General features: G+C 46.0%; 1 protein-coding gene across 4 annotated transcripts in view; it reads right to left on the bottom strand.

The window, feature by feature from the left end:
• LOC118231624 (serine/threonine-protein phosphatase 2B catalytic subunit alpha isoform) overlaps nucleotides 1-25,387 on the bottom strand; it is a 121,776-nt gene that overhangs the window by 17,250 nt on the left and 79,139 nt on the right. For all 4 annotated transcript variants that reach the window (XM_035425637.1, XM_035425639.1, XM_035425638.1 and 1 more), the window contains exons 3-8: nucleotides 16,998-17,122; nucleotides 16,420-16,531; nucleotides 15,507-15,652; nucleotides 12,914-13,053; nucleotides 8,731-8,808; nucleotides 7,176-7,270 (exon numbers count right to left, since the gene is read on the bottom strand). In XM_035425637.1, the coding sequence (XP_035281528.1) occupies nucleotides 7,176-7,270; nucleotides 8,731-8,808; nucleotides 12,914-13,053; nucleotides 15,507-15,652; nucleotides 16,420-16,531; nucleotides 16,998-17,122 (696 nt within the window). The remainder of the gene's footprint in view (nucleotides 1-7,175; nucleotides 7,271-8,730; nucleotides 8,809-12,913; nucleotides 13,054-15,506; nucleotides 15,653-16,419; nucleotides 16,532-16,997; nucleotides 17,123-25,387) is intronic.

The following is a 25,387-nucleotide window of genomic DNA, read 5'->3' as shown; positions in this document are numbered from 1 at the left end:
CCCTACTTTATAATTACAGATATGTCACATTCTGTCAAAAAACTAAATTTAAAAATGCCCATGTCCCTTAAAATTTTGCCTGCAGGACATTGTTCAAAGAGGGAAAATCCGCTCCTTTCCCACAGCTGTGAGAGAGAGAGAGATTATTCTAGGATAGCACCTGGACTAATGTATGCACACTGGGGTTTTATTGCTTTTCCGGACTCTGGGCCCCACAGAGCCATGCTGGGGAGAATCTTTCCCGCTGTACCGTATCGCGACGATCTTTCCCGCTGTACTCTACCGTGAGGGTCTCTCCCACTGTACTCCACTGCGAGGGTCTTTCCCACTGTACTCTACTGTGAGGGTCTTTCCCACTGTACTCTACCGTGAGGGTCTCTCCCACTGTACTTCACTGCGAGGGTCTTTCCCACTGTACTCTATTGCGAGGGTCTTTCCCGCTGTACTCTACTGCGAGGGTCTTTCCCGCTGTACTCTACTGTGAGGGTCTTTCCCACTGTACTCTACCGCGAGGGTCTTTCCCACTGTACTCTACTGCGAAGGTCTTTCCCACTGTACTCTACCGCGAGGGTCTCTCCCGCTGTACTCCACTGCAAGGGTCTTTCCCACTGTGCTCTACCGCAAGGATCTTTCCCACTGTACTCTACTGCCAGGGTCTTTCCCACTGAGCTCTACTGCGAGGATCTTTCCTTCCACATTCCGTCTCTTCGTGAGCTGTGAAGGGGCAGAGCCACCATAACCACTGCAGGAGCAGCCCACCGCTCGTAAATCCAGCTCCAGCGCTGCATTCCACTGCAGCTTGGCCCTGCGGAGTAAGCAAGGCCCCCCCCCCCCCCGCACCCACCCCCACCCCCCAACCCGCTCCGATAGCGAGATAAAACACCAGCCCACACACGCCTGGGACGAGGCGTCCGCTCCTGGCAGCCTGTAATCTTCCCAGCGCGAAAAAAGCCCCCGTTACGCTTTCTGCTTCTGTTGGAACAACAGATTTCATGGGGGGGGGGGGACAAACAAAAGCGTAGAAGGTGGCGGGCGACCCTTACGACTGAACGCGGAGAACACGACCGCTCAGCAGACCACGCCCTTTACCGCCAGGCAACGGCAGCGATGTATCTCATCGGTCAGACGGTCATCAATGTGTGGAGAGGCCTTACACGTCATGCACCAGAGGCAGAGAACCTCAGGGGTTTCAAGCCCAGGCTTGATGCAGTGCTGGACACTCTCTTAGACAACAGGTAAATGGTCAGCTAAGAAGGGCCAAGCCTGTTTGGTCCATGATGCATTCTTTCGCATCTTGTCACGCGGATGAGCACGCACCTTAGTTTTCCCTTTTGTAGCACGGCAAATTCACCTTCAGGAATAATGAAGTTTGTTTTATATATTGTTTAAGGAGACAGCATAGGTACATTTGCTGCATTGCAATATGGGAGAGATTAACAGGAAAGGGTGCATGTAGTCAAGTGCAGAATCACTAGCAATCTGCCGATCTATGGTACAAAAAAGAAAACAGAGGTGTGTTCTTTACCGTGTGGAAGTTGTAATGTGACCATAGAGACTGTCACTAATTTGGCCTCAGAGAACAGAATCATCTTTGTCTGACCGAAACAGTCTTTGTCACTGTCACTTAAGACAAAAGTTCACCTCAGTCAGAAAGAGTCCTATCACTCATCTGTCTATCCTGCCATTCATCTATCTGTCTATCCTGCCATTCGTCTATCTGTCTATCCTGCCACTCATCTATCTTTCTATCCTGTCATTCATCTATCTGTCAATCATTTATCCATCTATCCTGCCATTCATTGATCCATCTATCCTGTTATTCATTGATCCATCAATCCTGTCATTCATTAATCCATGTATCCTGTCACTCATCTATCTGTCTATACTGGCAATAATCTATCTGTCTATCTTATCACTCATCTGTCTATCCTGGCAATCATCTATCTGTATCCTGTCAATCATCTATTCATCTGTCCTTTCATTCACTCTGCAGCTGCTCTGGCCTCAGATGATGTCACAAGAAGGAAATCGAAAGGAAACAGATCGCGTGCCCCTGCCGACCTTTGACTCAGGGGTCGACCGGCTGCCTCCCTCTGATATACCGCCAGTACGAGTGGTGGGGTCTTGGGGGCGGGGGCGAGGGGGGGGGGGGGGGGGGGGGGGGGTCGGGGATTGAGAGTGAGAGGTTTTCGAGGACCCCAGAGATGGACGGGACAGGAAGATGCCAAACAATAACTCCTGCACTTTCCCACAGCCTTCCTCCCGCCATTGGCAACGGCAGAGTTCCATCAGGCTCAGCGTTCACGGAGAGGGGAAATGGGGTGGAGGAGCGCGATAAGAGGAAACGCACCGCGCAAAAGGATGACTAGCGCCGCCGCTGCTCCCTGGAGGGATAGACAGACGTACGGATGGACGGGCTTCGCTCCACCTCAGACACAGCTTAAAGGCCGCGGGAATTTTACTGCTAACTGGTCACGTGGTATCGGGAAAAGTTTAAACTGTGGGATGGAACCCGGGGAAACCTCCTTCCCAGGGGTTTAAAGTGAGCTGGAAAAGAAACGAACGCAGCCGTTGTTAACTTCCATTTTCAAGAGAGAGAGAAAAAACAAAAAAAAACTAAAAGAGCTCTGAGCTCACACACACAAAGTAAAAACACTGAGCCCTTCCGCGGGGGGTGGAGGGGGGGGGGCAAGAATTCTTGTGGCGACTTGAAGCTCGTTTGAAGTCGTAGATCGACAGGTTGATGGATGGATGAAGGGGGAGGCCGTGTCGTGTGTTCAGGGAGTCTCAAATGACATCATGCTTAATGTAGGAGGGAGGGAGGTGCTGTTGACTGGGCCTGCTGGCTTTCATCCAGCACATCTCCCCAGGCCTTCAGTCAACACATGGAGCATGTGGATAGCCCAGTGGTGATCCCCTTTCCTGCCTCAGGGCATGCTGGCAGCTGTAGTTCTAAGCTGGAGGCAGGACACTACTGTGGAGGCTCATATACCAGATGCCGTATATATATATATACAAGTATATTTCCACTCCCACTGCACAGAAAGGCAGTGTCGGGCTATGAGAGCCCTATGCTGGACACAGCTGTGTACTGGTCAAGAGCTCCCAAACCCTGGTCCTGGAAAACCTCGGGATTGCTATATTAACACCCTCATGGCTGGATAAACACCATACCAGATGTATAAACACCAAGTATGACCATGATGGGATTCATTCCTGGATGACAATTAAGACACCCTGAATACTGTTTTAATGCCCTAATGGCAGTATAAATTGTCTGATTATAGTAAATGATTTAGTCACATTAGACACAATATTAAGTTTGGCGAGACGACAATGAGGGTCTGAGGGACGGAAGTAGCCCATCCAACATGTTGTGTTGTTGTGTACATGGGTGTCGGCCGTCGGAAACCATGAGAAACACATCTTTATACATGATGCCGGTGGATAAACATGGATTGTGAAAATTAGACAGGACTTAGAAGGAGCCAGATTTCCAGGTAGGAACACCGAAATGCCTCAATTTCGTATCGCGAAATTTAGTATGCCGGCTAAGCGTATATATACCCTAACTGCAGTCTTAATGCCCTAATATCTGCATAAATGGTCTGACTGTAGTACTGTATACAGTATGTGCCCTAACTGCAGTCTTAATTCTCTAATATCTGTATAAAGGTCTGTTTGTAGTATACACAGTATACCCTAACTGCAGTCTTAATGCCCAAATATCTGCATAAATGGTCTGTTTGTATTATATACAGTATACCCTAACTGCAGTCTTAATGCCCTAATATCTGTATAAATGGTCTGTTTGTAGTATATACAGTATACCCTAACTGCAGTCTTAATGCCCTAATATCTGTATAAATGGTCTGTTTGTAGTATATACAGTATACCCTAACTGCAGTCTTAATGCCCTAATATCTGTATAAAGGTCTGTTTGTAGTATACACAGTATACCCTAACTGCAGTCTTAATGCCCTAATATCTGTATAAAGGTCTGTTTGTAGTATACACAGTATACCCTAACTGCAGTCTTAATGCCCTAATATCTGTATAAATGGTCTGTTTGTAGTATATACAGTATACCCTAACTGCAGTCTTAATGCCCTAATATCTGTATAAATGGTCTGTTTGTAGTATATACAGTATACCCTAACTGCAGTCTTAATGCCCTAATATCTGTATAAAGGTCTGTTTGTAGTATACACAGTATACCCTAACTGCAGTCTTAATGCCCTAATATCTGTATAAAGGTCTGTTTGTAGTATACACAGTATACCCTAACCGCAGTCGTAATGCCCTAATATCTGTATAAATGGTCTGTTTGTAGTATACACAGTATACCCTAACTGCAGTCTTAATGCCCTAATATCTGTATAAAGGTCTGTTTGTAGTATATACAGTATACCCTAACCAAAGTCTTCATGCCCAAATATCTGTATAAATGGTCTGTTTGTAGTATACACAGTATACCCTAACCGCAGTCTTAATGCCCTAATATCTGTATAAATGGTCTGTTTGTAATATATACAGTATACCCTAACTGCAGTCTTAATGCCCTAATATAAAGTGCTGTATTAACACTCAGATGAGATCTGGCACACTTGCCAGTTTCTCTGGACTCCTGGAGCTGCAGAAACAAACAGATCTGTTATCGGTTTGATTAATAAGACGCTTCCTGATTAATGTAAAGGAAAACAAAAAAAAACTAAATAAACAAACAAACAAAAAAAAAGACCAGCGTTTCCCCTCCCCCCTCTCCCTTCGGATTTCGGTCGTGACTGCGGCCGGAAGCCAGAGAGCGAGAGACGCTCGCTCAGATCACCCGACTCAGCGAGATCGGTAATATCTGTTATCCATTTATTTATTTTTTCGCTGACCCATGTAAATTAGATTTCCTGGCAACCCCCTCCTCCCCCACAGTAAAGGCCTGAAGGGGTTCTTTTTTTAAATTTTATACTGGCATTCTGCAGTACTGCAAGCTGGTGGCCTCATCAGTGACTACAGAGCAAGATTGATATCTCTCATTCAGGACCGCGCTCCGAAAGGCGCATCGATCTGAGGCTGTCCGAAGGGCTTAATTCAGAGCCCCAGAACCTCAATAAATAAAGCGCGGAAGTGTCGGGGAGCGCGGGCCCGCCGTAAATCCAGCGCATGAACACTTCGTGCGCTCGCTCCCGAGAAACACGCGACCGGCGCTCAGGCTAAAATAAAGCGCGGCTCGCTGCAGCGCCGCAGCTGAATCTAGGCACGGGAACCCGGACTGTAGGACACGCGTAATCGCAGCAAAATGACGGAATGTAATTGGCTTATTTCTCTCGTTCAGCCAGGGGAGTTATTTTAAGCTCTTTACCCTTGAAGTGCAGGCCAGCCTGTGCGGGATTTTGATCAGATATTAAACCGCTGGGAGATCAGAAAATGAGGGGAAAAAAATTGAATTCCCCAAGTGATAAAAATGCCGGGACAGCAGCTTTAATCATATGCTCATCAAAACACAAGGTAGAAAAAAAAACAACGTGTCAGTCAGAATGCTGCAATTTATTTTGTGTGTTATCCTTTTTCAGAAAATAAAAGCATTCTTGAGCTCTTGCATAACAGTTCTAATCACTTTGCACTGCAGCACTGTAGCATAACAAATCCCTATAATAAGTAAGCATATATTTTTCTACGATATCTGCATCTGTGATTTCTTTGTACTTTTTTTGGGGGGGGGAGGGGGGGCAGGGGTCCCTTTTTGAGTTAAGTGGTCAGCGTGAGAATGTTTTTTTTTTTATCTTGAGGACTCCGCATGCGGTGCTGAGAAATTAACCACTGTATGCAATGTGCCTCTACATGTACACACTACGAACCTGAAATATTAGGCCCCACCCCGTCCTAAGCTGGAGGGAGGCAGTTGAGGAGGCGCAAAGAGGAGGGAGAAGGAGTTACTCCTGACTGGGCAGAGGGTCCCTCTCCAGTCTCCTACCGTAGCAGTTGTAGGAGATAAAAGGACGCTATAAATGTAGGCTAGCCGAGCTCCTTGCTGTAGGGCAGACTCATTAAACGGGGTTGGACTTAACTGGGACACTCGGTGATTGTTCCTGTGCTCAGATGTGCTCAGAGACTGCGCTGATAGGCTGTCTCAGCTTAAGTATCATCGGCTTCACCAGAGCCTGAACAGTTTGCGTATCTTGGAGTTTGGATGTGTGCTCATTCTGCTAGCTTCACAGCTGCTAACAAGTTTCAGCCAGAGAGTTGGCTAAGTTGGCTAAATTCATTCGGCAAGTGAATTTACCGATGCATCCGCCAGATCATTTTCTGGTCAGAAATGCTGCATCCAGGTGCAGTTCCACCTAGAGGGAGATTCTGATTCACCAGAACAAGAAGCAGACCGTTATTTAATTAGCAAAGCACATCCCCAGAATTCACACTGATCTCATACCAGAGCGCCAACCTTGTTAAGCTCACAGTACCACAAGGTTATGAACCTGACAAATGTGGCTATCACCCAAGACCTTCTGGGATTCACAGCCTTTCACTTAACAAACATACTGCAACATGTACTGGGACTGCTGTTGTAGAGCTGAAATATCTTGCTGCGAAAGAAGCTAAACTGTCGCAATCACAACAATGGTGAAGATAAGCAGTACTGGCGTTGGCACTGAGCGAGTTCCCCAGTGGAGCATGCGGACCCAGGGGAAGAGCAGCGAGGGGGAACGTTGCTGAGGGAAAGCCAGGCTGGTCACGGTTTAATGATTCACCACCCTGCTCCCAGGCCTACTGAGAGAGGCTGACATATGCATCTGCTGATCAAGCATACACGCACACACACATTCACACACACACACACACACACACACTCACGCACGCACACACACACAGACACACATACCTCACGCACAGGGCTGCAGCTATGAATTCTCAGGCCCAGGACTAAATATATTGGGAGCCCCCCCCCCCCTATATACTCTGTAGCAGATTAAAAATAGTTACATCCCTTATCTTGGGCCCCCCTAGGGCCTAGGACACGGCGTCCCAGTTGCCCCCCCCAACTGCGGCCCTGCACACATAAGCAAGCATACACACACAGACACACGCTCACACTCAAGCACACGCACACGCACTCACACTTACACCAACACCTACACTCACACTCACACACACACACAATGTACAGCTGTTAGAAGGCTTACCTTTGTTATTATACACGTCTAGGTAGTTGGGCGCTGAAAAGATGGTGATTAGTGAAGGGAACCCAGTGGTCTGGCTCTTCCTGTACATGCGATATCTGCAATGACAGATCACAGCAGGAGAAATGACTGACCGCGGGCAACAGCCCAGGCCCCCGGAACCCGGAGCAGCCGTCTGATTTACAAATGTCTTTTTAATGGAAAACTCCCCTCGCATTCCACCTCCTCGGCTACGTTCTTTGAGCCGCGGGGGGCCCGCAGTGCATAATAATACCCATAATGCACACGGGCTATTTAATCTCAGTAATGGAAGTTGGACTGCTTGTGCTGACGCCCGGGCCTTTCCTTCGGGAAAAGATATTCTGAGAGACAATTTCACCATTACGTGGAGAGACAGAACATTAATACTCAGCACAGGGCCTCAGAAATAATACCGTAAATCATCGCATGCAAATAAAGATGTTTATTGAGAAAACTGCTGGTGGCAGTTCCCTTTGTGTGGGTAATCGGAGGAGGCGGGAGAAGGGGAGTGGAGCGACATCTTCGTCTTAATGAACTGCTTGTTTCTGGCCAAGCAGGAAGTCGCGGGGAGCTGGGACTCTGAAGTGCCCACGGATGTAAAACCGAGGCCCTGCCCTCCCTGCACCATTGGCCCTCGGCTGGTCTGAGATTAGACTTTGGGTTCCTCTCCGCCCACTTTTTCTCCCAGAATTCCTCACAGCTGATGACACTCCTGAGAGAGGGGTTTGAGCTCACAATGACCCCCAGTCTAATCGGCTGTTCCCTACCCAGATGGATTAAAGGGTCTTACACGTGAAACCACAGCATTCAAACAACCCCCCTTCTGCTCCGAATGTGGACACCAGGGGTAATGGGAAAAGCCAATCCAGGGCACAGCGATGTGGGCTTGGGAAAGAACTCTATACAGAACGATTCCTGGGCAGGAAGTAATTTGCTGTCCTTTACTTTCTACATTAAATTTTCCACAGAATCAATGCCCTACAGTTACCCTTTAGAGTAAAACAAAATGAGGTTTATTATCTTGTTTTGGTCTGGAAAGAACTCAAAAACTGCAATGTTTGTGTTTAGTGAGCTCTTCTTTCCTGCATCCCACCATTTTCCACAATCCTGTTAAGGGATCAGGAGACACATTTTCCGGTTTTGCCCAAATTGCATCAGTTGGGATTTTATCTGCCCAAGCATTTCTGATTCCATCTGGAAAACACCATGTGACAGCCTGTTTGTCAATTCCCCTATGCAAAAACAAATACACACTAAAATAATGCTTCACTGGATATAACTGAAATTCAATTTGTTAGGTTTTCTCAAATGAAAAATTTTAGGGTCATATTTTTTTCTGTGTGCATAGACTGATAGATTGAAATGACTGATTGATTAAACATGCTCAGCCAATGAGCTGATTGATTGATTGATTAAACATGCTCAGCCAGAGCTCCCTCTGAAGCATGTCAAAGGTGCAGAAGCCTCGCTGGAGATTTTCCCCGTGGCACTGTCCTGTCGAAAGCTCCGATCGCCCTGGCTGAGCGGTCATCCTTACCCAGCGTCCTGCGCTTCGTGTGCCCGGATCACCGATAACAAGTTATTGTGCTGCAGGAAGTCACAGACGGCAGGGTAACTGCAGAGAGAGGAGAGGGGACAGCTCAGTACCTCAGAGGCCAGCCAGAACAAGAATGGCTGTGCGCTTTCTGCTGTTAGCTAATAAACCTGTAATAACAATTCATACACGTGTAATAACGACATAGCTCTTCTGTGCATGTACATTTGTACTGCATGTTTATACATCAAGAGTGCCAAGTTGGTGAGTGTGTGTGTGTGTGTGTGTGTGTGTGTGTGTACGTGTGTGCATGTGTGTGTATGCTGTTAGAGAGAGAATGTGTGTGTGTGTGTGTGTGTGAGTATAATTCATCACAGATTTTTCTATTCACAATGGGAGGAGTAGAGAAGGAAATCTCACCTCTGATGAGATCAGACCAGGAATGAAGAGGCCAAAAAATTCCCTGTCACCATTTCAAGGCTGTAACGTTTACAGGTTTTCCACGCGGTAACCTTTCCTCTACTTTTTCAGAGGAATCAAGCAGAATATAATTTTCCGATATTATCTAATTGCCCCAGCACCGGGCACAAGGTTTGAGGTCTCCAAGGGTTCATCAAAGCCAGACAACCCAGCCTCAATGGCTGTTCAGATTTTAAAAAGTCATGTGGCTTTGGTGATCTGCTAGTCTGGATTTCCATGGCAGCTCCAAGGCAATTGTAGACCACAGTGTGCCTTCCGTCCAGCAAAACAGAGCTAAAATGATGTCACAGCTTTAACTTTTCACAACTGACACAACACTAGCCAAGAGAGGATGGTCACCCCCGCTATTACCTCTATCATTGAGGGTTTCCTTACTGTTTGAGGGTTCTTTTTTTCTTCCCACTGGGGAGTTTTTTTTTAATTTTTTTACCTCAATTACTAGTTTTTTCAAGTGTGGTTTTCCCAATATTTTCCCAAGTGAACGACCGCGCAGAAAGGTCTGTCTCAGTTGGGGCGTGCGGCTGAGTCATCTTGGGTTCAAGCCCCAGTTACTGTCATTATCCTATAACTATGACTGGGAATTGGTACCACAGCTACGGTATAAGACCGGTGTCTTCCCTGGAGAGACAGGGTGGGTTTAAATTGGCCACCGCGCCTCAGACTATTGCTACATTAGTTCCTCTCAGCAATGTGCCAGACCCTCCCTCAGGCCACTAAACTGACCGCATCCCCAAAGCCTTTCTCAAAGCAGCTTTTGGACGTTTCTGCTATGAATTACATGGATCCATTTGTGTGCGTACATGTTTTTTTTCTTTAATAAGGAGCACCACATCTGTAACTTCCACTGGGTAATGATATGAACACCCCATGCCACAGCTAACAATGGCACTGCGGAGCTCACAGTCCTGCGTGAACTGGGTCAGAGATTTCAGGTCAGGATTCATTAATCAGAACCTGCAAAGAGCTACACTATTATAGAGGCCTACTGTGTCATCTCTGATTCTGTACGTATCCCATTCTATCAACTTTCTCCTCATTGTCTTTTCCTAGGGTCTGGAAATCATTTTGTTCCAGCTGTTCCCCAAACCCTCCCCCCTTCCAGTTTTTGCAGACTGCAGAGTTTTTGTTCCCCCTCCCCACTTCCCCCTGAATAGAAAGCTCCCGTCCAGGGCTGTAATGGTACAGTTGTGAAAATGCACCATGGCGAGTGAATTTTGATTGATTGACTGGCTAATTTAGGTCAAAGGGAAACGCCTGCCACTCATTCCAGTTCCCGCCAGATGAGGACAGTGCTCTCACTCAATGCACACTCAACACGTTCAACGGATCGTCCCTGAAGTGTCAGGTAGAGCAAGCGGACCAATCACGTAATATTTTGGCGGTTCGTAGGACTACACAGCCTCTTACACCCTCTTAAGTTACCTCTTACCCCATTCAATATAGATGCATATACTAAAGGGCCTGAAGGATTGAGTGTGGAGACCATGTGACAGCATTTAGACAATAAAGCCTTCCACTGGCTGAAGCCCATCACTAATCAGCCACTCACACTGCATATTTCCTCAGGTAATTATCTAAAACCATTCCCATGGCCTCACCCGGATCACAAACCCTGCTGTCGCCATTTGGGTCCCTTCAAAATGGCGGCAATTACACGCCTCGACTGCGCCTGTAATAGAGTACTGAGGGATCCCGCCATTCTAGGAGTCGGGTGGCAGTAGCAAACTCTGAGGTTCGGACCGCTCTCTCAGGGAGCTGCGGCACGTTCCCTCATGAAAGCCAGCGCGCTAGCGTGTCTGTCGTCATGAACAGCCGGGCACGGACACACACACACACACACACACACACATGTCCGCTGTGACGCAGTGTGACATCCACAACTGTATGAGAGAGGGCATGTGAGCAAGAAAAGGAAGAGGGAGTGAAGCAGAGGAAGTAGGAAGACACACCAGATGCTCAGGAGCTAAAGACCGTAGCATGTTTGTATGCGTCTGTGCTCAATTTAAATAAAAGCATTAAAACAGTAACCATGCAACATGATTAAAACCAATGCAAGCTGTCCTACACAAGCTACAAGCTGTGCATAGAAACATATGTATGAACACTAATAGTGAATGCAGACACACTATCATGACAAGCTTACGCAATGGGTTAAACTCATCATGACATTACAACAAGATGCAAAATCTAAACTGTCTCGTCATGACAAACACATGCACTGGGTCAAACCTGGGTCATGTACTGGGTCAAACATGTACTGGATCAAACATGATAGCCAAATACCTGTCTCAACATGAAAAAACACAAGTACTACGTCAAACGTGTGAAGACATTGACAAAACAGCACTGGAGTCACTTTCTCAACATCTAGGCATTTGATGGCGGTTAAAATCCCGCTATATGTCATGTGGTCTTGATGTAAATGGGTGTCCTCCAGGACTGATGCAAGCCCTTTGGCTATGTTTTCTCCATTTCTTGATCGTACACGACCGCATTTAAATCCAAATGCCAACGTACCCGTAGCCTGTCTTTCCAGTGTTTCGCGGCCGAGATTATTTCCCTTACTACAGGCATGTGATGTACTGTCTCCCTGAGGCCAACGGGAATACATGAATCCATAAAATGTAGGATTAAAAAAAATGTGGAAAGACCTCATGGCAACCAGGAGGGGGCGGGAAATGGAATCCACTGGGGAGATAGCAACGGCGTGCGCTGATACCGCCCATCTTTTTCCAATTATATGATATGGATTCATCCATTTATCAACCCACCCGACAAAAGAGCCTGGAGGTCACGATGAAAAATCTGCTGTACTGGTTGCCTATTTACCCAGAATTCATTTTTGTTCTGAGAAGGGTACATGTATCCCCTCTTACAGATGCCCTATGTCCACAGACACTTCTAAGCCCCCTTATCAACCCACATAGATCTTTAAGTGGTTATCTAAAATAACCGCTGACACCAGAAGTGTTTGCAAGCAGCAAGCACATATAAATTCAGCAGGTGGGGGTGTTGGGGGGGTGGGTAACATTTGACGTCAATTATCAGCAGTGGCCACAAAAAAAAATCTCCCCACTGTGAGAGAACTACAGTACAAAGCATAAAGCAGAACTCCATCGAACCGCTAACTTATGTTCTTCAGAGATGCTGGTAATCGCCCACATCCACGTTCCTCACCCCTCAGTCCCACCCCCCCCACGGGGATAATTTATGGGGTTGTCCAGTGCCTCCACCTCGGCACGCGGCCAGATCCATTACACGAAAAGGTCACGAGGGCTCAACCGCCAACGCCTCACCTTGGCCAGAGGTAAATCACCATCGATCCGCCACAGATGGCCAAAGGACACCCCAGCCCACAGGGGGGATGTTATGGTCGCAAGCACCAATTAAGGGACCGGACAAATGTTTACTGCAGTAGCAAGGGGAACCTATTCGGTCATCATAATGATTCCATAGATCTTTGGGAGTAATGGATGATAACTGGGTAACAGCCCAGTCAGATTCAGGCTATATCATTACTAACCATCCTAGGTCATGCAGAAACAGTCTGGTCTGAGCAATTAGCCAATCGTCTCGAACTGCAGACGTGACATCCTGCCACATTCCGCTGTGAGTGCTCTAACGAGGTCATTTGCCATGCAGGTGATGGGTGAAGGATGAGGGCGCCAGGTGCGCTGCGTTGGCATGGTAACGGGAAGCAGCCTACCTGTAGAAGTAGGAGCAGCCTCGCACAGTGTTGTGGGTGAAGTGTTCCTGGGTTTTCTCATTCCCGAAATCCTCCAGGGGGTCAGACCATAGGAGGTCGCACATGGGACCGTACGCGGGTGGCTCTTTGAACCTGTCTAACTGGAGGGGGATAGGGTGGACAAAGAGGCGGACGGACAGACGGAGGGAAGGTATTAGGCCCATGTTTCTCAGTGATGATTGGATGCGAGCAGGTTTTTTTTTGAAGAACAGGTGGTTAACCAAATCCAGCCTGGTTATCTGCTGCCATTGTCAGTCACAATGGCTTGGACTCAATTCAACACTTGACTAACAAATAAAGGCGAGTGTTACTTACACATACACAACATTTGTCTCATTAATTCCGATCTGGGGAAAATGCATTTGAGAATTTCTTGTGCTTGTCACAGTTTCAGGTTTGCCTGCGGCTTTATCGATTTACTAGGTCTATAGTGGTTCTTCTTGCCTTTGTATTTGTGCTTGCTTGTGAGTCATTTCAGATAAGAGCATGTCCTCCGTTTCTATAGGTACGAATGTAAATGCATTTATCTTTCATTGGCAGATTCTCTCCTGAAGACACAGCTTGCAGGAACAGCCCGGTATAAGCATGTGCTATAGATTCTTTAAGTCCCGCCCACGACAAAAAAACGACTGGACCTAGGAAGTGGTTTGGCACTATTGGATTTCCCAAAGAGGAAAACTTCATATAAAAATCATATCTTCTCCTCAGCAAACAATTACACAATCACTTGCTCCAAATGACGTTTTTCACATATCGGTTGATTGTAAAAAAAATATATATATTTAAAAAATGTGATCCTATCCATCTTATTTTTTGTTGGACAAAACAACAGTCTGAGGAAAGTGGGTTTTCCGGATATTTTGCGATAAATCAATCACAGACCCGCACAACCAGTCAGTCAGCGCTGTCTCCTCCTTTGATATGAAATCGATGTGTCGCTCAATCTGTTGTGATGGGTTAGCGAAAGGAAAGCTCCCCTGCCGGCGTCTGACGCGCACGCTAAGCGCTCAGCGAGTCGGAGGCCCGAGGCGCCGGGAACGTGAGCGAACAGCAGATTACGCTCTTTTGCCAGCAGTCCTGTGCCGGAGAGGGGCGCGTACCGCCATCCGCTAAATAAGAGCATTTCCTGCGTCCCCTCCCAAACCCTTTCATGCCCAAATCTCACATTCTAAAAGCGGAAAACAGTTATCTCATCCTTAAACGCGAAAAACACTGTCACATGAAAAAAACTTTCATCCTTCCATCCTTTCCTCACAACCCATCCTGCAATTCCCTAGACGAACAGTGGCCTTGTCAGCTATGCGTAAAATAGTTCAACGTGTGCGTTTATTTAAGCTTCTTAAAGTTTGTAAAGGTTTAAAAATATATTCACACGAGCAATTTCTAAGCAAAACATTTTTCTTTCATTTCTGAAGGAAGGAATAAAAATAATTCTAATGAAAACAAGTGTACGCTCAAAATTGCCCCAAGGGATCCCTGTCAGGGACAGCATAATGCCCAGTGATACTGACCATATTCAATTAGAAAGGCTCCGTAATTGCAGTGGCCAAATCCAATTTGCTTTATTGAATTCAGGGGACTGCGAAACCTGACTCTCACGCATTTCATTTATTTCTTTCTTTAAACGGCAAAGGACCGAATCCCTCTCGGATCCGCACGCTGGCATTCTTCCTGTGCCTCAGCTGGCCCAGTTTAATAACCAAGCTCAATGTTTACAAAGGAAATATTTGAAGGGAAATAAACTCCTCCATTTCAGCTGCCAGCAAAAAGGGACGATGAGGGAAAAAATATGCATATATTCCACAATATAGTGAATTCTTGACTACATTACTGTATTCCTCTTTAACAGTTTCAAATCCTTGTCAAATAAATCGTTCAGCAGAATATAAAACAATGCACGATTTGTCATTCAGTGATCAGACCTGTGATAAAAAGAAAGAAAATGGGACTGCGGGCTGCAGCTGCGGTGTTTCGCAAATTAGCATTTTGATTCAAACGAAAGGAAAACAAAACAGCTCATTACTGTAAAAATAAAATCACTTCTTAAATCGCTTCTTAAAACGTTTTGTCTCCTGTCTAGAACAGATAAAGAGTCCTGAAATTAAACTGCCATTATTGTAGAGGCTAAGGTTCAATTCAAAGTACACAACTGAATTTAAATTGAAATATTTGGGAAAAGGTTCCAAATGAGATTCAAAGAGAGAGAACAAAACTTATCATATAAGGATGGGACGGCACCCACAAAGCCATCCACTTCAGATTTAGATTTTTTTTAAGTTAAATGAATTGTGGGAATACAGCCTACTACGAATAACCTGGGCAGTGGTGCCCCCTGGCTGTATGCAGAGTACACATGGGGTGTACCCCAGCTACATTCAAATTTTGAAAATCAACTTCCACATAAAAAATAAAAAACTGTCAATGTCTAAGCATGCCAACAAAACAAAAACTCAAATACCTTGATTTCATTGGTTACGGATGAGCCTAACTGTACAAACCTGGGTGTGAGTACTAACACTGGGAGATCGGGGACAGGTTTTGGGGTGACACATACTTTCCTTATGTCTTCGAGGTTTGTTATTTCTGGGGACAGTCCTCCGTGTACGCACAGGAACTGTTGGTTCATGAGGGCAGCCAGGGGAAGGCAGTCGAAGGCGTCCATACAGGCGTCATACACCCTCTCCGAATACTTAATTCTACCTGCCGGGGACAGACAAGCGACACCGCAGCGCTCAGCTAACGAGCTAACGAGCTACCAAGCTAACGGACCAAGCCAAACATCGCTCCCTCCCTTATTCACTCACACTCGTCTCAAGACAGGCTGAGTGGGAGATGCTGCATTTTATGTACATCACTTTTCATTTGCAACGATGGCCTTCTAAAATAAGCGCCTCATTGTCGATAAAAAATATATTTTACTTTTATTTGGGGAAGGGGGGGTATGTTAGTTCAAGCAAACTTTGTACTTCTATTGGACAGTTCTATGGACAGATTAGTCAAAAGTCTCAAAAAAACTTTTTGGACGACACAGGTTCCATTATGTTTGCAGGCAGCTGATTTAATAAACTTTTTTATTAAATGAAATAACAATTAAACATTTGTTTTGTGTTTAATCAGGTTCCCTTTTGTCCGATATTACATTTTGTAACAAAGTGTGCAAATCAGGAATAAACATTAGCAGGGTGAAAAACTTAAATATGACATCCAGAAAAATCTTTACATCTAAAATTACACATATCTTCAACCTAGGTTTTTTCAGTATGTAAAATGCACAAAACAAAACTCCCCTGCGGTCTACTTAAACATGCACTGGCACAATGGCTCCTGTGTATCCATTTCCTTTTCATAAACCATGCACACAAATATCAAACATTCGCATTATTAGATTGAGCCATTTCTTTGCACATTTCTCATAACACAGGATCACTCTAAAGCACACAAGCACACCAGTCAAGAGCCATACTTACATTCCTGTTTAAAGGTGAAATACTCTGTTAAGTGTCTACATTCATGGTTCCCACGGAGCAGAAACAGTGTTTTGGGATAAAGGATTTTTAAGGCCCATAGGTACAGCACACACTAGAATGGAATGAAACAGAACAGAGTCAGACACACACGGCAATTCACCGAGCGGTTCTAAGAGGGGTTTTCCCCTTGCTTACAGTACACTAACGCAAAACGTCTGTCCGCACTGCCATGAGACACACAGGGTTTGAGATAAACTTCCGCAGAGTGTTGACAGCTCTGTGGTCGACTGATTGATTAATCTGTGCATGACAGAAAGCTATCACGGTATGAAAAAACATATTTTATTAAAAATAGCCTTAAACAAAAACAAACCACTAGCTTATTCTACTGAGCCTAGGGACAGAATGTGCTGAAAGTGTTCTGGAATTTTCCTTGCAACAGATAATTGCACAAAAAGATACATTCACGTTCCAAAAGGAACCAGTAATGTTCCACTTGTGGATTACGAACAGGGGTAAACAATACAAGATGACGCTGTCAACGGAACAGAAGAAGTGGGAGAATGGTGCGCACTTACTTCAATGCTAAAATAGCCTCTGTCCACATAATCCCCTAAAAAAAGGTAGCGCGTGCTGGCTGGAGATCCGCCCACTTCGAAGAGCTTCATCAGGTCGAAGAACTGCCCGTGGATGTCCCCACAAACTGCAGGGATCACACACAGAGAAATGGTTTTCAAACATAGGGACACAGATACAAGACACTACTCTATCTACAGATACACACACGCAACATACACAGACACACACACACACACACATACATGCGCAGACACACAAGGACACGCACACACATGTCATAATGTTCACAGATGAGTTACAGCTCACAGTGTACATATAGCAAATATGCCTTTATTTTCAAAAGCGAGCTGAATAAAAAAGAACATAATAGCACTTATACTAGCGTGGCTGTACAGCGAAACATGCTATTAACCAAAACAGCAATCATGGGAAAGAGGAATTTAGTTTCGAATACAGGGGAAGAAAATGAATCCTTCTTTTAAAAATGTCATTGAACTGCACAGTATTACTGGTATCTATAGGGCTAAAGTAATTATTTGACCCAGGTCGTTTACTGAAAAAAAACAAAAAAATGTATTCCATACTTTATTCTGCTCAAACAGAAGCCTACAGATGACCAATGATAACGCCCTTCTGCCAGAAATCTGAGTGAATGAGGGTATGCTTCACGATTAAGGATGTTCTGTACACAACCAAAACCTGCCCACTGTCTTTCAACTCAACATCAGCACCCACCAACCAGGAAACAGAGGCATGGCCTGGCTGCTGTATGAATAATTAATGAAATGGTGTGTTATTACACTGTACTCTGTGTGTGCAGCCATAACACTGTGTGTGTGTGTGTGTACGTGAGAGCATGTGTGTGTGTACATGAGAGCATGTGTGCGTGTGTGTGTGTGAGAGAGTTAGCATGTGTGCATGTGTGTGTGTGAGAGAGAGAGAGATAGCATGTGTGTGTGTGTGCGAGTGTGAGAGAGAGAGCATGTGTGTGTGTGAGAGACAGCATGTGAGTGTGTATGTGAGACAGCATGTGTGTGTGTGAGAGAAAGCATGTGAGCGTGTGTGTGTGAGAGAGAGCATGTGTGTGTGTGTGAGAGCGTGTGTGTGACAGAGTGTGTGCGTGCGTGTGTGTGTGAAAAAGAGCATGTGTGTGTGTGAGCGTGTGTGTGAGAGAGCATGTGCGTGTGTGTGAGAGAGTGTGCGTGTGTGAGAGAGAGAGCATGTGTGTGTGTGTTTGTGTGTGCGTGTGTGAGCACGTTTGTGTGAGTGAGAGCATGTGTGTGTGTGTTTGTGTGTGTGTGAGAGAGAGCATGTGTGTGTGTCTGTGTGAGCGTATGTGTGCGTGAGAGACAGCATGTGTGTGTGTGTTTGTATGTGTGTGCATGTGTGAGTGTGTGTGTATGTGTGTGAGTGAGAGCATGTGTGTGTGTGTGTGTGTGTGTGTGTGCGTGTGTGTGTGTGTGAGCGTATGTGTGTGCATGTGTATGTACCCAGGATGTGGTGTTAATGGGATGAAAGTGATGGGCAGGGGAGTAACAGCACTGAAGTTGTGCTCTGCTCTGCTGAATTCAGCTCACATCCAGCAGAGCTGCCCCAGAAAATCAATGGCTGCTCTACGCGTATGGATCGCTGACAGCGCCGGACGCCACGCCCGGGCCACCACGCGCGCATCATTTCCTGTCTGAGGCCAAAACAAACAAGCGAGACTCGCTTCTAGTGACAAGAATGCGCTCATCGCTCAAATCATCAAACCATAAAACCATAAAACCATAAAACCATAAATGAGTAAAGCATGGCCCTCTCCAGCAGGTAAGGGTTGTGAAAATAACACTAATATTCTCTCTGACTGTACAGTAAGTCTCCATTATTTTATCGGTTAATGCCCTTGCAATGTGTACACAGATTTAGCACATGCCTCTCCAGCTGACAGCTTTTAAAGGGTTGCTTCGTCTTGGAGAAGGCGAGCCAGTCCTTTTTAATTTATTTTGGCGTTTTCACTGCCTTCCCAAATGTTCCTATAGTTTTCAATTTAGTCATTTGGCAGAAGCTTTTAGCCAGAATGACTTACAGGAGTGCCTTTAACCGGGTAAGCAAAGAGCAGCAGACAGAGATAGTCTAAGCTACAGTGAAATAAATGGCACCATCAGGGTGCGTGACTCAAGACATGCCACATAAAAGGATAGTTATTTTCAGAGCAACACAGCGTCACTGTCTCCACAACAAAACTTTAAAAGACCATTGAAATGCGTCTCAGACACAAGTACACAAGCACGCACGCACACGCACGCACGCACACACACGCCCTGTGGTCCCAGGACAGCCAGTCCTCCAGGCCCGATCTGCGTGCCACGCACACAGAAGTTCAGTCCGAACAGCACACGAGGCGAAACCATCGAGTGAGTCACGCGCAGCTCCACACCACTGGGTCTCGGTGCGCAGGGGAAACAAAACATAAATAATAAAAAAACAGATCTCACGCGCACATTGTATACGGTCACGGCGACCTTTTTCTCCTCTCCAAACGGAACTTTCGTTCACCGCTACGCCGTAATGTTTACCGCAGACCCCCCCCCCCCCCCACATAAAGGCACTGTTAATAATGCCTTTATGTATTTACATTGGCTTTCCCGTCCAAACGTCAGCACGCACTCGCTCCGTAGGCTTTCGCTAGCTAGCCTCTGGACAGCACATCACTCAACCTGTCTGTGGCACCGCAGCTCGGCGCTCCCCCTTCATTTGGTATTCATAGAATGGTAATTGGATTCTTTGAAAAGGGACTTCGCCCATTACAGCTCAATACTTATTTTCAAGTTTTGATCTTTTAAGCTACGGCCATTTTTACATTGGACTCGCACAGACATTACTAGATTAGCTGATAAATCGAGCACCCTCCAGCCACCGTTATCGCACACTTCATGGAAATTTCCCTCGGTGCCCACAGAATGCAGCGCGGTGACATCACGCCGTATCGAACACATATGACTGCATATCGCACCCGGGTCTTTTTTCACATCAATCCTATTCTGTGGACAGGGTGCTCAATCTCTGATTCGCCAGGACCGAAATGACAACGTCCTCTGCACTGCTTGTCCTCCGCTAGTACTGAGTAGCGGTGGAAGTGAAACGACATCTGAATCCTTGTCTCCTTATATGAAACCTATCTATCTGACTGCCATATGTAATGATGTGGACCCTTCTCCACTTCCTCTGTATTTGAGAGGTGAAATGGAACCATCTCCAGAAACCGTCAATGGCAAAACGATGATGTCGGCAATGGCGACAGGATCACGCTCTCCCTTTACCAAGACACCACATCAGGGAAACAGAGCCTGTTTCAGCATCCATGATGGGGGGGCTCCCATCTCCGCCTGGATTCAGCCCAAAAGCTGCCCTCTCCGGCTCTTAATCCTTAAGAAAAAAAAATCCTCTTAATTTTTTAGTTATCAAGGTGTGGAACAGCTTCCATCTCATGTAGTAGTGGCAAAAAATCTTCAGAGTGTTCAAGTGTAAGCTGGATATTGAGCTGGATACTCTCCAGTTTGTAGGTAAAGAATCAGCCTAGGTGGGCTGAATGGCCTGTTCTTCTCATTGTATCTTCTTACGTTCTTATGTTTGCATGTTCTTAAAGTAGGCTTGCATGAGCATGACCGGGCTGCAATACCAAGCACTTTACCCCGAAACCTCAAGCCTGTGTAACAAGGTACAAGAGAGTACAACCCCATTACTTCCTGTTAGTCCAGCAACTGCTAGCAATGCTTATGAAATATTAATTCACACAGACTCCCCCATTCTTACTCCTGACCTTGAATTGGAACTATTATCGCGTTCCCCTGGATCCGAGCGCTGGGCTCTTTCAAATCTCAAACCCGCCGTGATTTGAAAAGGGGGGGGAGGGAGGATTTGGAAGAAATTGCACGAGGGAACATCATTCAGGGACCCAAAAACAGGGAGCCCGCTCCGAGGCTCCACCAGGAAACAATTAGCGGAGCTATTAGCCTCCCGGGACGGCCTTTGACTGCGAATCTGCTCGCCACAAACGGAACGCGCAGTCCGGCACAATCCTACGCTAAGCCTGTGATTTATCTCTCTGCTTTAAACTCACTTCACAAGTGACTCATTTATTGTTAAGTACTTAGTCCCCTGAACACCCTGCCCCCCTTCCTCCGCCGCCACCCCCCCCCTCTGCATTTTGATGCATGGTGTGTAATTGGGATGCATTCGCAACATGATTAAAAGGTTCTGCTTCTCTGTGCGCTAAAGTGTGTTTGCTGGGGGGGGGGGGGGGGGGGAGGGAGGGAGTAAGGGGAGGGGGGGGGCTGCGTCAGTCCATTATTGAGTCATTTGTCATCCAGAAAACAACCAAACAGTTGTCACCAACAGAGCCTGGAACACCAGTAATTAGTTGCAACTGCATTAGGGAGAGGAAGACCACGCTCACGCAGGGCCTACAGGTTCTGGGTGCGCTGACAGACAGAGAGAGAGAGAGAGAGAGAGAGAGAGAACCAGGGAGAGAGAGAGAGAGAAAGCAAGAGAACCAGAGAGAGAGAGAGAGAGAGAGAGAGAGAACCAGGGAGAGAGAGAAAGCAAGAGAACCAGGGAGAGAGAGAAAGCAAGAGAACCAGGGAGAGAGAGAGCGAGTGAGCGAGGGAGGGCGAGGGAGGAAAAGAAAAAGAAAGATTTTCAGAGTGGGGGAGGCTGAACTGACAGTATGGAGGCAGGATGTTTTTGGAATTTACTTTACCCACGCTGAAGTTACAGGGACTGAGATACACAGGCGTATTAGCTCAAACCCGACTCATTATCAGTGGAATAACCCATATGGAAATAGAATATATGGCACTATTTGGCAAATATATAGACACTTTCGAAAAATATTGATAAATATATTTTTCCGCAGTGCATTGCAAAAACAATATATACTGCAATATCAAAAAGTTGATATCATTTGCATTTCCCCATATACTGTGCATCATTCCTATAATTCAATAATATACTTAATTTCCAAATATTTACAGTATGTTCCAATTCTAAGCAACTTTAATCTGTGCTATTGACATTGTGAAGATGGTCGAGTCACAGGATGGACAATCATGATGTATATGTTTTTGGGAAGGAAGGAGGGTGGTTTTACTCGATTGGAAAGTTTGAATAAATAGACCAGTGATCTACAGGATACAGCGCAGTAGTACGTTCACCAATGGCCCCCCATGACAAAGGTGCACGTGCCGGCGGTTGACCATCGCCATGGAAACCTGGAACACTGGCATGGAAACAGGATTCTCAAGGACAGTGGACTGCATATGACTAGTGGGGTAGCTGGCGGGATTTCGACATGGCATGAGGAGGGCGCGGGTATTGGTTAGCTGAAGAAGGACAGGGGGTGGGGGGTGGGGGGGGGGGGTCATGGGTCTGTGGAGCTCCACTGTGGAGGCCATCCCACACTGTGCCCCCAGAATCTCGTCTGTGCTCAACAGATCCGCACGAAAATAGCAGCATTTCAGAAATAGTTAAAGATAGCCCTTCATACCAGACACTGCAATGCTACGTAATCTGACTTGCCTAAACAGGGACAGGGATTGTAAATTAGCCTTGGCTGTAAAGCACTGATGTACCACATTGGTATCTTGTTTTTTTAAGTACATTACAATGTCCCTAAAAGAATAAATTAATAAAATGAATGCATAAGGTTTATTACTACAGGCTTAGTGTTTTATGTCTACATTTTTTGTTTTTATGTTGTGACCTATGATTAGGCTTTACAATTAATAGCCCATTAGGGACAATATCAAAATGTAGAAAAAAAGATTTATTGATGGATGGGTTGGTTGATTGTTTTATTGATTGGTTGCCTGGTTGATCTGCTGATACACTGACTGACTGATTGATAGGATGGATGGTTGTTTTACTGATTGATTGGTTGCTTAGTGGGCTGATTGTCTGATACATTGATTGACTGATTGATTGATTAATTAGTAGAGAGACATAGACACACAGACAGGACGATAGATAGACAGATAGACACAGACCGATAGAGAGATATAGATAGATAGATAGATAGATACATACATACATATATACATAAATACTTACATATAGGTTTACTGAATGACTGATACATTGATTGATTGGCTGACTGACAGACGGAGCAGCAATGGGCCTTACCCATGTAGAGCTGTCATTAGTATAACTAATACAGTAGGCAGGACGGGGGAGTGTGGGGGGAGGGGGGGGGGGATGGTTCACCAAACGCTCAGCAAAAAGGTCACTGAATTATTCAAATAACCGACCGTAAAACCTGTTGGGCTCTGTCAGGTATTAACTGACAGGAAGTGCAGGAGATCCCTCCCCCGTCTCATCGCACACAGGTGTCTGGTGACAGGGCGTCACACACACACACACACACACACGCAGTCTCACCGCGTTACACCTGCCTTCACGCTGGCGCGACATCTCCTGGGACGACAGCCCGCCCCCTTCGATTTAAAAGGTTATTTCTGATCGTACGTGTGGGCAGGCTAACGCTCTTCTGCAGTTGGAATGGAGTTGTAGCCTTCGGTGGCTCTTCTGCCCTCCAACAACGCGGTCCGTTTTTAACCTGCCTCAGACGGCCCGCGCGTACGAAACGTCACGTCAGGAGAGACGCCGAAGCACGATTCCTTTCCTGGCATCCGCAGATGGTAAAACGCAAACCAAGGCTTATGTGCTGTAAGTACTTCAGTTATACCGCTCACTGTGTGTTACCCAGGTGGGGGGTTACACGTTGGTGGTGAATGAGGTGAGCCCCACTCCATTCCCCATGATCTAAATAACTTTTAGATTAAGAGACGAAAGGCGCAATGCTTTATTTTCAATGCCATCGTCACCATCATCAACAGTGTGGTTTCCCAAGCGGCATACACTGATAAGAAACAATTTATAAGCACTGCACAGTGTCATATCCTCCCAGCAATACCGAGCAATTAATGTTTCAGGACATAATCTCAAGAACCATATATTCTACTATACTGAAAACCACACACTACAGGGAACATTAAATTTAAATTTTAAAAATACATATTTTTGAAAACATTTTCACAGCAGCATGTTTTTTTCATTCCACCTGTATTATGCCAAAAAGATTTTATACTTCTAATTTTCTTCCGCTGGGTCTCCCTAGGGGAATATCACCAGGGGGATTATTTCACCCTGTTTGCACAAATCCAACATTAAAAACAATAAGCAGTTTACAGGAAACGAGGACGCATGAATAATACTTTCAAGTAATGATGTGCTGTCGGTAAAAACCCCCCTTCCGCTATGGAAGTAGATTAGCCTTTAGCCTCAGTCTGGAAGGAAACTGCCATTAGCTTGCTGTATGTACACCCAGCGCCAGCCAAAAAGCCCATGGGGGGGTTGCAGTAAAGTGATGAAATGCACAAACAATTACAGGGAGAAGGCAGGAAAATAAGAAAGGAAAAATAAAAGAGAAAAAGCACAGGGTTTATTGAGCGGGACGGTCTGCCAGCGCTAAACGCCTGCTCTTTCTGCAAGATTCTGCCATCAATTTAAGGCAAACCGAACAGCACTGAGTGCACAGTGAATTTTTAACAGAACGGTCTGGCCAATAAATCCTTTTGTAAAAACATCACCTTGAAACATCTTGGGTTTTTTTTTTGTTTTTTTTTTTTGCAGTAATTCTAAGTGAAGCAACTGAAAGAGGATCTTGGGATGGCGTCCATAATATTGCATTACTTCTGAAAACCGCAGCGCGAGTCTTGGCTGAGGCTTGGCTACGACAGTTAAACGCAAGGGTAAGATCTGAAGGCACAGTCGGCTGGAGGGTTACGGTGGCCCTAAACAAGAATCCTGTGGCCCCAAAGTGCTCCAACATAAATCACACCCATCACTTGAATTGTGTGGCCCAGGGATGGATGTGCTCCTTAACAACTGCATAGAGCGTTTATGGCAGTGACAAGCTCAGTGTAAAGGTCTTAAAGATGAACTGGGCCTGTATTTATAAAGCATCTTAGAGAAGGAATACTGACCTAGGATCAGTTTTGCCTTTTAGCACAAAATGTATAAGGTTAGGATACGGACAGGGAGAAACCTGAACCTAGATCAGCTCTCCTACTCTGAGAAGCTTCAGGAACACACGCCCCGTTTAGCAGGTAGATTTGACATGCTTTTGAAGGTGCGGATAGAGAGGTGGTGGTGTGGGTCGAGGGGGGGCTGACTGGGGTCGACTGCCAAGAGCAGCGAAGACGGCAGTGCGGACCGCCACTCTTTACTGGATTACAGCGTGTTCAGAGGGGAGCGGCTCTGAGCACAGCTGCTCCCTCTCACAGGCACCGGCGCGTTCCACCGCGATGCGTTTGTGAGCGGGACCAGCGGATCACTCAACACGCCAGGC

This window comes from Anguilla anguilla, chromosome 7 (assembly GCF_013347855.1).
Source record: "Anguilla anguilla isolate fAngAng1 chromosome 7, fAngAng1.pri, whole genome shotgun sequence".
Taxonomy (NCBI): Eukaryota; Metazoa; Chordata; class Actinopteri; order Anguilliformes; family Anguillidae; genus Anguilla; species Anguilla anguilla.
This window is presented reverse-complemented; position numbering and strand designations above follow the sequence as displayed.